Source organism: Ceratotherium simum, chromosome 21 (genome assembly GCF_057802395.1).
Source record: "Ceratotherium simum simum isolate JZ-2026a chromosome 21, ASM5780239v1, whole genome shotgun sequence".
Lineage (NCBI taxonomy): Eukaryota > Metazoa > Chordata > Mammalia > Perissodactyla > Rhinocerotidae > Ceratotherium > Ceratotherium simum.
In genome coordinates this window covers 1,799,255-1,815,928 of record NC_141920.1, presented here as the reverse complement: position 1 = coordinate 1,815,928, position 16,674 = coordinate 1,799,255, and the positions used below count along the sequence as shown (strand labels likewise).

Sequence of the window (16,674 nt, the reverse complement as noted above, 5' to 3'; positions counted from 1 at the left end):
CCGTTCAGGACAGCACAGGTGTGAATGTGTCCCCCATCACAGAGCCCCACTGGGCAGCACTGGCTGGAGCAATGCCCATGCGGGGCAGGTATCCATTCATCTCTGGGGACGAGCAGCGAGAGCGAGGGCAGGGACAAGGCCCGACGTACCCGTGTCCATGGCCAGCATGGCCTGTGCCTCCTGGATTTGGGCTGCTAGCTGCTCCTTTTTGGCCCGGGCATCACGGAGCTGGGTTCCGGTACCCTGGAGGGTGGCCCGCGCTGCGGGGCAGGCAGCCTCAGTTCCAAGGAGCCCCCGCCCCCAGCGTACAGGTGCAGCCTACTTCAGCCCTCCTGACCAGGGAGGACCAAGGCTGACAGGCACGCAGATAGACGGAGACAGACAGACACGAGGGCTCTCGGCTCAGGGGGAGGCGTGGGAGCACCCCGAGTCTGGGGGCAGCCTCCCCCTCCCATGGCAAATATAATTATCCTCATCTTATAGATGAAACGACGGAGGCTCAGAAAAGCCAAGCCACGGCCACGGCCTGCCAGCGCTCCGAGGTTCTAGTGGCAGAGGGTACGCGGCTAGCCCCTCCCTCCGCCTGCCCTTTCTCACATACACGACCCTCCAGCCAGGACAGCAGGAAAACCATCAGCTGCTCCAGTGTCCTCTTCCCTGGGCACCTCCACGGTCCCAGAGCCCCGTCACAAGGCCAGGGTGGGCAGTGGGCCTTTGCAGGGCTCCCAAGGGGCAGACACGCCAAGGCGGTGGAAGCAGGATTCCCACACGGGGCAGCCGCCACCCTGACTCACAATGTGACGACCCAGAAACCCCCTCACACTTGGCTGGACGCTGAGGATCCCCGGAGACCCAGAAGGACCCCGGCACTCACCGCGGCCCAGCCTCCACTGCTCCTCGAGGATAGCCTCCTCCAGGGCGCTGCTATTGGCCAGCAGCTGCCGGGCACGGGGCGCCAGGCCCTGCTGCACCACCATCTGCAGACACAAGGACAGGCTGCAGCTCACACCCAGCTGGCGGGAGCTGTGGGGGGACAGGGGCTCCTGTCGGGGCCCGGGGCAGAGTCAGGGCCTCACCGCCCACGTGTGGCTTGACTGCCGCAGCGCCTGGCCGGCGGCACCCTCGGCAGCCTCCACAGCTTGCAGGATACTGCTGTAGGCGCTGGCGGCCTCGATGGCCCGCTGGATGAAGCGGTCCTGGTTGACTCCACGGATGATGCTGTGGGGGAGGCAGAGGAGGATCAAAGGGCATGTGGGGGGGCCCCGATATCCTCAGACCAGCACGCGGGCCTCCCGCCATCACAGCTGCTGCTGGGCCGGCCTGCCTGCCAGCTCCAGGCTCATACCCTTGTCCTGCTGCCTGCGACAACTGTGCCTTTCCTGCTCTCTGCCACCCACCTGAGCCTGGGCTTCTCCTTCTCGGAGCCCTCCCAGCCCAGCTGCGCCCCCTCCGGGCCCTGATTGTCCTGCAGGGACCTGGGCTGCGTCCTTAGGGCACTCCTCTTCGGGGCCCGCACCTGGACAAGTTGAGCGCCAGTTGGTCCAGCTGCCACGCGTGGGCCTCGGCGGCCTCCACCAGACCCACTTTGCTGCTCGCCGGGGAGAAGACCCGCATCTTCTCAAGCAGTGGTGTCCGGGCCCCGTCCAGGCTGGCTGCGAGGTGCTCATACTCCTGTGGGTGGGCGGGCTTAAGTGGGACCCTCATCCCGATCCCCTCCTCACTCTCCCCTGATCTGGGACCCTGGGGGCTGTGCTCTGCACACAGATGAGTGTCCAAACCCACCTGGTGCGCACCCTGGGAGGGGGTGCTCACCTCCTTGGCCCGGTCCATGCCATGCAGGAGCTCAGAGAGCTGGGCCAGGGTGTCCCTGGCAGCCTGCAGAGTAGCTCTCAGAGTGGCATTGTCCTGGGACAGCTCCTGTTTCCGTTGCTGGAGGTGATGGGGATTGAGGAGGGGGTGACAGAAACAGAGGTGTGACGGTAAAAACAGGGCACAGGGTGGGAGGGAGGAACTTGAAGGAGAAGGGGAGAGGGGGAAAGCGGGAAGGGAAAAGGCAGAGGGGGGAAGAGGGGGAAGGGGGAAAGAAGTGGAGAGGGGGGAAGGGGGATGGGGGAAGGGGGAGGGGAAGGAAGAAGTGGGGAGGGCAGGGCAGGACAAGGCAGGGCAGGGCAAAGGAGGTAGGGGAGAGGACCCTCACCAGGGCCTCCTCCAGGCGTTCCTGGTTGCGGCTGTTGAGCTCCTCGGCCTCCCTCGTGGTGCCCACTGCCTGGTTCAGGGCCTCTCGTAGGTCCATGAGGCCGGCCTCGTGCTGAGCTAGCTGCTCTCGGGTGCGGGCAACCAGCACCTGGTTCCCCTCCCAGAGGCTGGTCAGCTGCTCCTGCACGCGGGCCAGCACTGGCCAAGACCCGATATGGGGTCAGTTGCTTGGGCAGTGACTCCGGTGCCCGCCCGGCCCCCATCTGCTCCCCAAAGCTGATGTGACACAACTCTACGCTGACCTCAGCCCTAGGGCTCCCGGCCAAGCCAGCGCCCCTCCCTGTCCCTGCCCGGCCGGGGCCAACACCACTCACGTCTCTGGGCCTCGCCCAGCTCAGCCTCAGCCGCTGCCCGCGGGGCCCCCAGGTCACGCGCCCGCATCTCTCGGAGCAGCCGCTCCACCTCGGCTACTGTCCGGCGCAGCTGCTCGCCCGACGGGGCCGAGGCGTTGGCTGGTGACAGGCGATCCGTCTGAGACTCGAGCTCTGTGGGGGTGGGGGGAGGGGGCCATCAGGGCCCGGGCAGACTCTGCCCACTAGCTGCCAAGCCCGAGACCCCCACCTAAGCATCTTCAGACCACCAGCACGTAACCCAGCATGCCCTGAACGGCTCCCAGAGACCCTGGCTCAAGGCCACGGCTGTGCTCCGCCTCTAGGCTGGCCCGGCCCTCTCGCCCACAGCCCCCACTCCAACACCCCCACTGCCGTCTGCTCAGCCTGCTCCCTCGGCCTCCTTGCCTGGCCGACCCCTCCTCTCAGGCCAGTGCTCGGCTGAATTTCCACTTCTTCCAAGACCCCTGGGCTGGGCCAGGTCCCCGCTTCTTGGTGACATACCTTAGTTTGTAATTAATGTGCTCACCAGCCAGTTTTCCCAGAGGCAGGGTGCCCACAGTCCACTTGCCTTCTTGCTCTGGCCACACCTGCCGCCTCTCCCACCTCCCCATTCTGCCCTGCTGTTTACTCAGCCGAGGCCCCATCTCCCTCTCTAAACGTCCACACCCTGCCAATTCTTCAAGGCCCAGCCCCCTGGAAGCAGCACCCCTGCTCTGAGCTCTGAGCACTGTTCTGCTTAGGCCCCATCCCCCTGCCTGGCTGAGCCAGTCCCTACCTCCCAGGGCACTGTCCACAGCCCGGATGGCCACCAGCAGCGTCTGCGCCCGGCCCAGTGAGGCCTCGGTGCTGTCCAGCAGCTGGCTGGCCTGGGCTCTCGCTCCTGTGGCCTGTGGACGCAGCATCCCATCAGCCCATAGCCTCTGCTGTTGGGTAGAAGGCTGGGGGCCTAGGGAGGGGCCTTGGGCCTGAGGTGAGGGTCAGAGGTGACAGTGGATGGTCTGGGGCCCAGGGAGAGGGGCCTCTGGGGGAGGAGTCTACTGAGGGGGAGGGGTTTTCTGGAGGAGCAACCCGGGGGTCTCTGGGGGAGGAGTCTCCAGGGGCAGGGGTCCCCAGGGGTCCTGCCTGGTCGTCCAGCCGCTGTGCGTCCTGCCCGAGGCTCGAGCTCTGTCTCTCCAGTATCTCCAGCCTCTGAGCGGTCTCATGGCGGGGGCCCAAGGGGCTCCGCAGCTGGCTCTGTGGGAAGGGGAAGGTGAGGGCCTGTAACCAGGGCAGGAGGCTGGGGGGCCGGGCTGAGAGGTACCTGCAAGGCGGCGATGGAGGCGTTCAGCCTGTGCAGCCGGGCCCAGGCCACAGAGCTGGCACTGACACCACGCAGCTGCTCCCGGATGGCAGGGAGGAGGGCGCCGGCCCGCACCAGGTCGTCCAGGAGCAGGACCACACAGTGGTCACACACTGCAAACAGCACAGGTGGGTCAGCGCAGGGTGTGGGACCAGGGAAGGAGTCATGGGATCGGCACAGCCGGGATAGGTCAGCCAGGGGTCATGGGGGTACTGAGCTGGCCTGAAGGTGACAAGGTTAGTGGGAGTCAGACGTCAGTGTGAGGGTCAGGAGGTTAGTAGGGAACTGGGCAGGTCCCAGGAAGTCAGCACAAGGTCGGGGTGAATACACAGTTAGAGAGGGTCGAGTGGTGGGGGTCCGGGAGGGAGTCCAGGACGTGGGGGTCAGAGGGTGGGAGTGAGGTCAGCATGGAGTCTTGGGGTCAGTATGAAGACAGGTGTGGGGTCCCCTGCAAAACTGAAAGGAGAGTCGGGATCTCAGGGCTCCTCTGAAAGTCAAGGTTAACGTGGGGGTCACCAGGTCAGCGTAGGCTAGGACCCGCACTCCCTCACGTGGAGTTGTGAGGGCTGGGGTGAGACGGATGTGGTCAGGCAAGGCGCAGGTGGGGTGGAGGAAGAGGCGCACCTTCGCAGTGGACACCGTGGCCCCTGGACCCGCCAGGCACAGGCACCTGGTGCTGGTGGCTGCAGGTGTCACAGCGCTCCCCGCTGAGCCCGGGGGGGCACGTGCAGCGGCCCGTGTGCAGGTCACAGTGGCCCCCTCGGCACTGGCAGCCTGGGGTGAGAGAGGTGGGGTGAGGGGTGAGGGTGAGTGGCCAGTGGAGGACCCCAGGTGCCCGCCACCCTGCAGCACCCTACCTGCCCACACTCACGCCTGCAGCCCTGCTCAGGGAGCCCCCAGTGGCCGGGGGCACACTCGCGGCACTGGGGTCCCCCAGTCCCTGGCCGGCAGTGACACTGCCCACTCTGGGGATGGCACTCGGAGCTCTCAGCGGCTGGTCCACAGGCGCATGGCCGGCAGCCCCCACAGCCCTCGAAGCCAAAGTGTCCTTCCTGCCGGGGCATGCTGCAGTCACAGCTCTGCCCAGCCCGAGGCCCAGCCCCCACATTAAGGCCCGCCCCTCCAGCCCCAAGGCCACGCCCAACATATCAAGACCACACCCTTTCAGCTCCAAGGCCACGCCCCCACACCTGGAGGCCCAGTCCCTCCCAGGCAGCCCTACCTGACAGCGGTCACAGCGCAGCCCTGTCACACCTGCCTTGCACAGGCACTGCCCGCTGTGGGGGTCACAGGCCTCAGTTCCACATGGGGAGCAGTCACACCCTGCAGAAAAGGGGCTGTGACACTAGCCCTGATCCCCACTCCAGCCTCTTCCCCCTCCCCCAAGAAGCCCTTACTGAGCTCATACTGTGCAGATTTCCACCCAGCCCCAAAGAAGCCCCAGCCCCTCACTTTTCACCACCTCCGGGCTCCATCCCCATCCAGACCACACAGCTGCCTACTGGCTGTCCCACTTTGCCCTCCTCCCCTGCAGCCCACACTCAGCCCAAGGAACCTGCCAGAGCCCGCCCTAAGCGAGAGCCAGACTCCAGAGCAGCCCTCGGCCTGACTGTGGGGTCGCTGACCGTAAGCCCCGGGGAGCTGACCGTGAAGAGGAGATGTGTCTGACTGTGAGCCCAGGGGTAGGTCTGGGGGCCTGACTGTGAGCCCTGGGGGCCTGGCCAGGTCCACTGTGGCCCTGCTGGGCCCGGTATGGAACACAGCCTGATCCCAGAGGACAGCCAGTGGCCCCACTAGCCCCCGCCCCCTTCGCCTACGGGTGCAGTTGCCGGGCAGCAGGGCATTGCCATAGAAGCCGGGGGCGCAGCTCTCGCAGCGGGGGCCGGTGGTGTGGCGCAGGCAGCCGCGGCAGGCGCCTGTCAGGGGGTCGCAGTCACTGAAGAGCATGTTGGGGTCGCCGTTGCCGCTGCAGTCGCAGGGCTGGCATGAGCTGCCCAGCACCAGCGGGTTCCCGAAGAAGCCGGGCGCGCACCTGGGGCAAGGGCAGGGTCAGTGCCTGCGCCCACGCCCACGTACTCCCGGGCCCCAGGCACTCAGGCCCACCGCCCGCTCACCGCTCGCAAGAGACCCCCGCGTAGCCGGGTTTGCAGAGACACTGGGTGCGGCCACCTCGAAGGGCACAGCCCACGGCAAAGCTGCAAAGATGGAGGTGGTCGTTACACACCTGCGTGCCCTGGGTGAGCACCCTGTGTACTCAGGCTGGGCCAGGTGTCAGGGGTCCCCACCTCATGAGTCCACCCCAGCTGCCCCGGCCTCTGCAGAGGGGACTGCTGGCCCAACCAGGTCGGGGATGGTGGCGTTCCAGACCAGAGCTGTAAGGGCACGTGCCTGCCGGCCAACAGTCGGGACCCTGGAGGGGCTGGCCCAGCTTACTTGTTGGAAGGCACTGAGAGCGGACAGGGGCAGCTGACACAGGGGGCCGCGGGATCCTCAGACCCACTGCGCACGAAGCCGGGCAGGCAGTGCTCACAGTGGTCACCTTCGGTGTTATGCTGGCAGCCCTGGGGCAGAGGGGACAGCTCAGCACCGACAGTGGAGGCCCCGCTTCCACCAGCAGGATCTACTCAGCTCCCCCAGCTCTGCCAGGGATTCTCTATGCACAAGGCCAGCCGGGGCCCTGCCCAGGGCACCTCCCTTCCCCTGGACCTCAGTGTATCCGTAACTACTGACCCAGAGGCCCATGGTCTTCCCTGGTCTGTGCCTCTGGTGGCTGCCCTCCCTCCACCAGGGCCCCCGCTCACCACACAGACGCCCGAGCCAGGAAGGCAGCGGTCTGAGTGGCCATGGCACTGACAGGGCACGCAGCGACCCAAGAAGAGACCTTTGATGTCCCGGTAATAGCCAGGGGCACATTCCTGGGGGGTAGGGTGGGGCATCAGTGCTCAGGAAGGAGGCAGGGCCAGCCCGACGTGGGGGCAGAACAAGAGCCATGCTCACAGGTCAGACCCTCAGAGGTCCTGGCCCTGACCAGCTGGAAGCATGAAGTCACGGCGTGCAAAGCCACACGGATGGCCTGGCTCAGTGACACCCCCCTCCCACGTGGGCCGGGGCCGCCTTCTCCTCCAAACACCCCTTCCGAGTGGGTGGTGTGCAACTACAAGCCGCCTCAGACAGATTAGCTGGTGGACGGACGCACAACAGGAGAGTGACGAGTGGATGGCAGTGAGGTGGACGAGGTCTGGGTGGACCAGCGGACGGGGGTAGACTGGGCAGCGAATGGATAAAGAGCAATTGTATGCACGGAGGGCCGGGCAAGGAGACAGGGTAACAGTGGATTAGCGGACAGATGAGCAAGTGGGCTGGCTGGGCCTGTGGAGGGAAGGCAGGGCTGCTGGGAGGTGATGCACAGCGGGGAGGAGCAGAGACAGATGCGAGGGAGGTGGAGATGGGGATGGAGGGCAAGAGTGGACGCTGGGCAGGACAGACACAAGTGGGTGGGGGCAGACTGACTGGTGGTCGGCCTGGTGTCCGTCCCCACCACCTCACCTGGCAGGAGTCCCCGCGGTAGTTGGCAGGGCACATGCACAGCTCCACATTGCTGGCCGGAGGCCCCCCGCCCACCTCACTGGCCACCTCCAGCGCCACCCTGCGCAGGGAGACGGCCGAGGAGATCTGCGAGAAGAGGGCGCGGATCTGCAGCTGCTCCAGGCCGGCCAGCACCATCATGAGCTCCTCGCGGGACACGGCGCTGTGGGTCTCCGTGTGCCGGAAGTTCCCCTGTGGGGCCACAGGGTCCTCAGCGGGGCCACACACGAAGGGGCAGAACAGGAGCCCAGAAGAGACCTCCCACAGGGGACGGGGCACTCAGATCACGGAGCAGGAAGGGTGACACGCGGAGCTAGAAAACCCGTCACCCATGGGGAAAACTGGCACCTGGAGCCTCCCTCACACCATGTACAAACCCAACTCCACATACGGTAAGAATTCAAACATACAAAGACGCTAGTTTAAGGTTTAAGAAGAAAATATAGAGGAGTACTTTCTGATCTCACAGAGACAAACACTTTCTTAAATAAGACACAAACACAGTAACTGCAAATGGAGGATTGATAAATTTGAGTATGTTAAATATAAGAACTTCTATTCATCAGAAAACGCCTTAGAGAAAGACAGAGATGAGCCACAAACTGGGAGAAGACACTACCACTCTGAAGTCAGACACAGGCTGAGCGTCAAGAATAACACAGAGCTCCTCTAAAAAGACGAGAAAAGACCACAACCTGAAAGAGAGACCGGCAAGAGACACAAACAGGCAGCTCAGAGGGAACCACAGGCCTCTGAGCGTCCGAGGAGCCGCTCACCCACTGAGGATCAGGGTTCACAAGCCAGCACGGGCTGGGAGCGTTGCCCCAGGCACCAGGAAGGAGACGTGGTGATGGGAGTGTGGGAGAAGAGAGCACCCGCCCCCTCCCCTTCCGGGCCCCGTGCAGGCCTTCCCTGAGCCATGCTGGGTCCAGGAGGGACCCGGGCGCCCAGGCCAGCTCCACTCACCTCCACCAGCTGAAGCTGCCCACGGTGCACATGGCCAGGTGCCGGGTACACCGGCTCCAGGAACGTGATGCTCATCTGGTTGCCCTGGGGAGGCACGTGGGCAGGTGAGGGCCGGCAATCAGGCCGCCCACTGTCCCCGCTCAGCCGTGCCCGCCTGCCCCCCAGCAGTGACCACCCCGTCGGCCACCTGCAGCATCACGTCTGGCCTGCTCTCCGTGGGGATGAACACGTCCCCCCGCTGGGTCTCCGAGTGCACTTCGTAGCGGAGGGTCCCGCCATAGGACGACACCTGGAGATAGGACAGAACGATGAGACCTCGCCAGCCCCCGTCCACAGGCCCAGAGCTGACAGCAGTAGTCTTGGGCACCCCTGGGACAGGACACGGGGCTGGGCCTGGGCACCCCCTCTGGCTGCCTTCCCCACCACAGCCCTCTCGGGGGTCCTGGACACCCCCACAGAGCCCCCATTCCTCCTTGGACACAGGCAACCTCACTGCTGCCCCCCCAGGCCTCCAGAGGGTCCCGGACACCCTCGCAGTGAGGGCCCGATGTGCCTGCTCACCCGGTCCCCCAGGTAGGAGGGCGGGGCCTGCCAGTACAGCTCCGGGAAGGCCTCGGGCACATGCCGCAGGTCTGCATGGAGCAGCTCCGCCTCTGCCCGCAGCTCGTGGGGCACCGCCTGCCGGTCAGTGCTCAGCAGCGTCCAGCCCTCCATGTCCACGAACTGCAGGCACATGGATGAGTACCCTCTCACATCACAGGGCCCGTCCTACAGCCCAGACCCGGCTGGCCGGGGAGCAACATGTCCCCTCCCTGAGGCAGCACCGCTCTCAGGCTGGGGGCCCCCTGCCCGCACACCTCCCGGCGGCCATGGGCCGAGCTCCTGCAGCGCTCCGTGGCCCCGAAGCAGAAGCAGCGGGTGCAGCCTTTAGGGTTGGCGGCGTCGAGGGAGAAGGTCCCAAGGCGGCACTGGTCGCACCGCGGGCCCTGCACGTTCTCCTGGGGGCAAGAGGGCAGGGCGGGTCAGTCGGCCGTGTGCTGGGGCACCTGACACACCCTGGTTCCCTGTGACCTGCCTCGCCAACGGCCTGACTCTCCCAGAAGCTTCCAAGAAGCCCCGACCACCCCAAGAGGATGAATCTCAGGATAAGGCAAGAGGAGAGGCAGGCTGGGGTGGCAGGCCCCGGCTCCCCCGGGGCCCCCGGCCCCTCACCTTGCAGTAGCACTGGCCTGTGAGGGGGTCGCACACGCCGGGGGCAGAGCCTGCTTGGTGGCAGTTGCAGGGGCGGCAGGCGGGGTAGCCGTGGAAGCCCGGGGCGCAAGCATCACAGCGGCGCCCGGCCACGTTGGGTCTGCACCTGTGGACGCGGGTTCAGGAGCTGGCCGGGCCTCCCTCCACCCCCACCCCTCATGCTGAAGTGAGAGACCCCCCCAAGATCTGACCGAGAGGGCACTGCTGAGCCAAGAAGCACTAGTGGGGGGAGTGTGGGTTCAGGACCCAGGACTGCCCTGCGGCCATGGAGACACCCCGCCCCTGGCTCTCACTTGCACTGGCCGCTGTCCATGTCACAGGTGGGGTCTGTGAGCTCCTGGACACCGGGGCCCGAGCAGTTACACTCCTCACACCCGACCAAGGGGTGGCAGCCAAAGGTCTGGGGCTGGCAGACGATGCAGTCAGGCGGGACGGTGCGTGGAGGGCAGATGCACTGGCCCGTGAGCTCATCACAGAGGCGGCCGCTACAGTCGCAGGCTGTGGGGAGTGTGCACAGGGCTGGCAGACCTCTCTGCCCCACTCGGTGGCCCTGGACTGCAGTCCTGGGGGCGTGCCACTGTGGGGGCGGGGCCAGGGACACCCCACCCCCTGCCCAGTTCCACCCAGCTCCAGGCCCCAAGCCTCAGGCAGCTCCTCTGACAACGGGTCAGCTGCCCAGAATTGCCATCTAGTCCCCAGAACATTCTGGACAACCCTGCAAGGCCTGGGCCACAAGCCACAAGCTGCCTGAGGTCCCACAGTCAAGAGGTGAAGCGGGCCGGCCCCGTGGCTTAGTGGTTAAGTGCGCACGCTCCGCTGCTGGCGGCCCGGGTTCGGATCCCGGGCGCACACCGACGCACCACTTGTCCGGCCATGCTGAGGCCGCATCCCACATACAGCAACTAGAAGGATGTGCAGCTATGACATACAGCTATCTACTGGGGCTTTGGGGGGAAAGTAAATAAATAAATAAAATCTTTAAAAAAAAAAAAAAAAAGAGGTGAAGGACTGGTCTGCTAGGTTCCAGAATGTTCTCTTGACCACTGTGCTCATACTTCTTGGTAAGCCTCCCTCCACCAGGAAGCCCCCTTGGGCTCAGACACCATGCCCCTTGCTGGCGCTCCCGGGGATGAGCTACTCACGCCTGCAGTTGGGGAAGCCCCAGTAGCCGGTGGCGCAGCGGGAGCAGTCGCGGCCGATGACATGAGCGCGGCAGGGACACTGGCCTCCGAAGGGCTCACATGTGGGACTTGTGGCACCCACATCATGGCAGCCGCACGGCCGAGCCCCGTTGTTATAGAAGAGGGAGAGAGAGGTGGCGGCATCGCGGCAGAACGGGGATGAGCTGCTGGGGCTGGGGTGAGGGGCAGTGGTGAGGCCGGCTCCCTGCCCGGGCCCCCAGCTCTGCCCCCAGCCCTGCCCTGAGCCCGGCCCACCTGACATGGTAACCGTGGATGGAGCAGTGGCTGATGAAGTCGTAAGATTTGTCCAGGGGCTCCTCCCGGAGATAGCTGGAGCTGTAGGCGTCCTCAGGGACCACCAGCACGTACTCCTAGGGCATCAAGGCCTGGTCAGCTCCCCGTGGGCCCAGGAGCGGGCCCGGGTCAGGGGAGCGTGCCAGAGCCTGCCACCGGAGCACATCACCAGAGGGTCCCTGCAACCACCAGGGTCTGGCCCGGCAGCTCAAACAGTGGTGCAGTATCACAGTCCAACGCACACCTGGGCCGCTCCGAAGGGATGTCAGCCTCCGCAGCCTAACAGAAGCTTGGGGAGCGTGAGGAGGCAGCACCGACGAAGAGGCACCCAGCCTCCTGGGGCCCCTCCTAGCCCTGCCTACTAGACACAGTTTCGCCCTCCCTCTCCATCCCTCCCAGCCCCATCTCCTCCAGAAAGGCCACCCTGACCAGCAGGGCCCTAGGGGGCTCATGGCAACACCTGGGCTCTTGGGCCCTCTCTGGAGCCTCAGGTGGTAGGCCTGGAAGTCCCCCGAGGCTGCTGCCCCATGGCACCCAGCATGGGGCTGGGCCGAGGCAGGCAGGGGACACACCCTGGCTGAGTGACCAGTGGTGGTATGACACATGGGAGCAGGTCCCTGAGCAGGTTCAGGACATTCCCACGCAGGAACAGTAGCCCCATGCAGGGATGCCAGCCCCACGCTGGTCCCAATATGTCCACATGCAGGGACACCAGCCCCACACTGGGCCCCGGGATGCCCATACAAAGAGACGTCAGCCTCAGGCCTCACCAGCCAGAGCCACCGGCCATCGGGCACGCGCACGGTCACAGTGAGCTCGCTGTCGGTCACGTCCAGGATCGTCTGGCCTTCACACACCACCAGGGTACGGCAGCCATAGCCGTGTGGGCAGAAGCTGGCGTTGGCATGGCCTAGAGGGGGAAGAAAAGGCAGGTCAGCCCCCCTACACATCGACCACCCCTGGCCCCACAGCCTTGTCCCGGGCCCAGGCAGTCCTGGAGTCACCAGGAAGGAGGGGGTGCCCGTGGGGCAGAGCCCCACCCACCAGGGAGCGTGCATCTGTGACACATGACATGGACACATGACCCGCCTGCAGAGGCCTGCCTGGCCGGGCCCACTCATGCTACATAAACCAGCCGTGGTCACACGCAAGGGCCCACTAAGCACAGGTCCCTGAGCTTGGCTGAGCAGAAGCAAAACAGACAAACGTGGAAGACTACGTGTGCCATCAACCAGTGTCCCCTAGTGAACCCTCGATCACCCACGCGTGTGACGGGGTTAACCTTAATTCGTAAAACAGATGTGAGGAGCAGAGCCTGGAAGGGGGCTAGGAGGCTGGGGCTGCTGCCAGCAGGGGGCCCTGGGGCACCTCGTTTGAGAGCTGACGGCAGGACGTGGATGTGTGGACCTGTCACTCATAGCCAGGTAATGGGGACTGTGCTATGGCCCACGCAAGCTGTGGAAACAGCCCACGATCTGTCCACGTTGTGTGTGGTGACTGCACAATGGGGCCGTGTGGATGAGACCCCCAACAGGCTCCTCGTCCAGGGGTCTGCCCCTCCATCGCCCGCTGCAGCCACTCACCCTGCCAGATGCGGCCCCCATTGATGAGGACCTCCACAGCGAAGGTGGGGTGGACCGGTTGGTAGCCGTGCAGCAGGAAGGCATAGCGGCCCAGGGCAGGCACGTGGGTGGTGAAGACCACCGTGCCCTGCAGGGAGAGGCTCCAGTGAGCAGTGGTATGGGGACGCTGCAGGCGGACCCAAGCCGGCCCCCACTGCCGCCTGGACCACCTGCCGAGGGCAGCCGATAGCAGGGGGCCTGAGTGTCACCAACCCACGGCCCCTTCCCTCCCAGCCTGGGCCCTCACCTGGGGGTGGCGCAGCAGGGTGGGCTCCACATCGGGGTCCACGGCGGTGGGGGGCCGAGGCTGGGGCCCGGATGGGGGTGCGCCCGGCGTGAGCTCCTGCGAGCGGGTCAGTGGGAGGCCGGGCGGCAGCGGGAGCACCTGGCAGTCCCTGAGGATGATGGGCTGGGGCGGCTTCGGGAAGCGGGAGGGCAGGCAGGCGGCACTAGCAGGGAGCACAGGGCTGAGTCCCCATGTTGTGGCGGTGTGCCCCGCCGGCCGCTCCAGCCCCTCCCGGCCCACTACCTGCTGGGGCTGAAGGCACCGTGGCTGCTGATGCAGTGGACCCGGGGCTCCAGGAACTCCGAGCTGAACGTGCCCACAGGCACCAGGGTGATGCTGTGCTGCGGGCAGAGGGCAGGCATGGATGCGGGGGCGCAGGTGGAGCCCGATCCACACCCCGGTGAATGCCCGAGTCCTGCTCTTTGCATCAAGTCCCTGTCTTCGCTCCGGCTGGCCCCTCCCCTAGCTGCACAAACCCCAGCCCTCACCCGCGGTCTCTGGGGCCTGGAGCACTGCCCGTGGGCTCTCCCCCGGCCGCTCCCCCTCTCCACCCCATCGCTATCTGTAGTTATTCAATTGCACGTTGACCTCCTGCCTCCCCCTCAGCTCCAGGATGGGACCCGGCAGAGGCAGGCGCTCAGTAAGCATGGGTTCACGAGCAGGCGTCTCTGCCCTGCACCATCTACCGTGGTGTGGTAACACGCGTGACAAATAGAACAAAACAGGAGACATCACAGCGTGTCTAGAAAAATTCTGCAGCGAAGACAACGCTACGTGACCGCAGCAACACCACAGACCATCTCTGACATGGTATTGGCCAAGGACGCAGCACAGAAGAAGGCCCCGTGTGATCCTAGTTACAGAAATTTCTGGAGCAAGCGAACTAAGCGGTGCTGTCGGTATGGGGGCATGGCTACCCTGGGGGGACTGAGGGCCGTCGGGTGGGGCATGTTGCCTCCTGGCCTGGGTGCTGGGGACGGGGAGAAACGTGCTGGGCTGCACACTGCGGGTACTTTCCCATGTACACGAAATAGCTCCAGGGAAAGTTTAAAATGCTGTAGTCCACGGTGACAGTGCTGTGTGCAAGGGAAGATGCCAGCAATCCAGCATCGACAAGTCAGGAGAAAGCAACGTGGTCCTGACTCTGGAAAGTGGGATTAGAAAAACACGGGGTGGGGCGCAGGCCACTCTATTGCAAGTCTCTTATCAAAGGTGGATGCTTTCATAAAAATACATGCATATATCACCCGTGTAAACTTTTTAAAGGCCCAGGGAAACATAACATAACGACTGTAAGAGACTCTGATGAGAGCAAATGTCATCTGTTTTGTCATTTATTGAATAAACTTTTATGCTTGGTTCTGGGTATCAAAATAATGATGAATACTGTACAGTGTTTAGTGATTACAAAGCAGGTTTGTATATATCTAGTCTTGTGATTTAATTCTCACAACTCTGTGAGGTTGATAAGAAGCAAATCACCACCATGCTGGTGAATCCTAAGCTTCAGGACCCGATGAACAGATTCCTTCCTAAGCCAGGGGAGGGGCTCCTGTTCACATGCTGATGTTTTTGTAAATTATACCAAAAAAATGGTCTTTGATTAAGATCACTTTCTTTCCACTCCAACTCCAAGGCATCATACTTCCCCTTCCATGGCTGTGGGCATTATTTCTAAATAAATATACATTTTGTACTCACAGGGAGAAAAAAAAACCCTGCAGGTCAGGGGGGTTCTAGAAGACTGGGGACAGGAAAGAGCTATGGGTGGGGCTGGTGATGGGCACCTGGGCGCACTGCACTCTTCTCCCCACCTCCGTGCACGCTTAAAATTGGAAAGACCTGACCCCATGGGAGGTTGTGGGGTCCATGCAAGTCAGGGGGCAGGACCTTACCAGGAAGAAGCGCGCCTGCTCGGCCGTGAGCCGGACGCTGGCCTCTCTGTCCAGGTGGAAGACCGCCAGGTGGTGCTGGGCATCCAGGACGGCGCCTCGGCACAGGGCACTGGGGGCCGGGCAGGGGCGGTCAGCGCATGGGGCAGCCTTGGGGCCCGAGCCCTCCCCCCAGCCCCGCAGCCCCCAAATCCTCGCCCTCCCTGAGCACCTGTATGGACAGGGGTGGAGGGTGAGTGCCCCCTGCTGCGGGGCCCGCTGGGGAGTGTGCACGGCCACGCCCACCTCCTGGCGGGCATCCTCGTTGGCGTACTCCACTACCAGGGCATAGCCGCCCGGCTGCGGCACCACAACCTGCAGCTGGACGTCCACCTGGGGGACAGGGTGATCAGAGGCCCCGCCCCAGCCCCCACCTGGAGAACGGGACACCACCTGCTCCCTGGACACTCCTGGTACAGCCCTTCCCACCGTCTTCCCCCAGCCTCTTCCCCCCGGTCTCAGGGCCTGTGCACCTGCTGTCCCTGCTGCCTGGGCCACTCCTCCCAGGACACTGTCTCAGCCGCTGGCCTTCCGACCTCTGCTCACTCCGAGCCTCCCTGCCCACCTGAGGCCCGCCGGCCTCCTCACTGCTGCGTGCCCAGAGGTCTGGCCCGAGTCGTCAGAATGAACAAAGTACCCGCCGCCGCCTGCTGATCAGCGGAAGGCTGGGGCCATGGATCCCCGTTTACAGACGAGGCCCAAGAGTGTCCTGACTCCCAAGGTCAAACTCATGGCCTTGCTCGTGTCTCTCTTGCCCTGCACCTGGGTCCTATCACTGTAACACAGACCCCTGTCCCCCAGGGCAAGGGTACACCTCCCTCCTGGTCTTGACCTCGCCTGCCCGCCCCTCCGTGAGGTCCCAGGCACACGCACGTCACTGCCCAGGCAGGCGGCCAGCAGCGGGTGCGAGGGGCTGAGCTGCTCCAGGGGGCAGGGCCGGGGTAGGCTGTTGTCATGGCGACACAGGGCTTCGGGCCCAGTGGCAGAGGGGAAGCCGTTCAGGGGCAGGTGAGTGTAGAGGAGGCAGCTGGTGGGAGGACACAGTCTGTGGTCAGCACTGGCAGGCGACCTGAGCAGAGTGAGGGTCAGGCCCCACGTCCCGCCTCCCAGGCCGGCCCTCACCTCTCCCCGGCGCGCTGGGCGGTGGGCCGGAACATGCAAGCCTCGGTCACCCGCAGCTGCAGGAGGGCGGCCTCGTAGTAGGCGCTGGGCAGCAGGACCACGTAGTCCTGGGGGCAGAGCAGGAGGTGGGTCGTGGGCACTGCGGCCCTCGCCACGGACCCACCCCACCCTGCTCAGCCCCTGCCTCACCAGGAGCACCCCTGTGGCCTCCACGAGAAGGGCCCAGGTGCCAGGGTTCAGCACGAAGGGCTCCCCGAGGCCTCTCTGGGGCACAGTGACGAAGGCGGGCTCCGTGCTGGGCGGGAAGGCCACAGGCTGGCTCTGCTCTGTGCCTGGGAGCAGGGACAGTGAGACCCCCGGACACAGCCCACGGGGCACCCCAGGCTGCACGTCCCCCAGGGCCAGCGGGACAGGCTTGACTTCCACACCCACCGGTGGACCCAAGGCGGGGCTGGGGCTGGGTGGGATCAAGGCATGGGGGGGGTGCAGGGGAGGGTGGGCAGGAGAGG

The 16,674-nt window shown here is 64.7% G+C and overlaps 1 protein-coding gene across 3 annotated transcripts in view; it reads right to left on the bottom strand.

The window, feature by feature from the left end:
* Window positions 1-16,674, bottom strand: part of LAMA5 (laminin subunit alpha 5) — a 59,249-nt gene that overhangs the window by 7,080 nt on the left and 35,495 nt on the right. For all 3 annotated transcript variants that reach the window (XM_087445020.1, XM_087445021.1, XM_004430521.3), the window contains 35 exons: window positions 16,355-16,497; window positions 16,166-16,272; window positions 15,917-16,070; window positions 15,216-15,376; window positions 15,008-15,116; window positions 13,356-13,453; window positions 13,074-13,275; window positions 12,788-12,914; window positions 11,975-12,114; window positions 11,166-11,281; window positions 10,872-11,083; window positions 10,023-10,227; window positions 9,691-9,835; window positions 9,336-9,476; window positions 9,040-9,201; window positions 8,666-8,767; window positions 8,479-8,562; window positions 7,474-7,704; window positions 6,729-6,842; window positions 6,361-6,488; window positions 6,042-6,122; window positions 5,745-5,959; window positions 5,150-5,250; window positions 4,799-4,979; window positions 4,552-4,701; window positions 3,889-4,040; window positions 3,711-3,821; window positions 3,364-3,475; window positions 2,571-2,741; window positions 2,198-2,394; window positions 1,813-1,929; window positions 1,517-1,671; window positions 1,077-1,218; window positions 875-977; window positions 150-260 (listed from right to left, as the gene is read on the bottom strand). In XM_087445020.1, coding sequence (XP_087301146.1) covers window positions 150-260; window positions 875-977; window positions 1,077-1,218; window positions 1,517-1,671; window positions 1,813-1,929; window positions 2,198-2,394; window positions 2,571-2,741; window positions 3,364-3,475; window positions 3,711-3,821; window positions 3,889-4,040; window positions 4,552-4,701; window positions 4,799-4,979; window positions 5,150-5,250; window positions 5,745-5,959; window positions 6,042-6,122; window positions 6,361-6,488; window positions 6,729-6,842; window positions 7,474-7,704; window positions 8,479-8,562; window positions 8,666-8,767; window positions 9,040-9,201; window positions 9,336-9,476; window positions 9,691-9,835; window positions 10,023-10,227; window positions 10,872-11,083; window positions 11,166-11,281; window positions 11,975-12,114; window positions 12,788-12,914; window positions 13,074-13,275; window positions 13,356-13,453; window positions 15,008-15,116; window positions 15,216-15,376; window positions 15,917-16,070; window positions 16,166-16,272; window positions 16,355-16,497 — 4,980 coding nt within the window. The remainder of the gene's footprint in view (window positions 1-149; window positions 261-874; window positions 978-1,076; window positions 1,219-1,516; window positions 1,672-1,812; window positions 1,930-2,197; window positions 2,395-2,570; window positions 2,742-3,363; window positions 3,476-3,710; window positions 3,822-3,888; window positions 4,041-4,551; window positions 4,702-4,798; window positions 4,980-5,149; window positions 5,251-5,744; window positions 5,960-6,041; window positions 6,123-6,360; window positions 6,489-6,728; window positions 6,843-7,473; window positions 7,705-8,478; window positions 8,563-8,665; window positions 8,768-9,039; window positions 9,202-9,335; window positions 9,477-9,690; window positions 9,836-10,022; window positions 10,228-10,871; window positions 11,084-11,165; window positions 11,282-11,974; window positions 12,115-12,787; window positions 12,915-13,073; window positions 13,276-13,355; window positions 13,454-15,007; window positions 15,117-15,215; window positions 15,377-15,916; window positions 16,071-16,165; window positions 16,273-16,354; window positions 16,498-16,674) is intronic.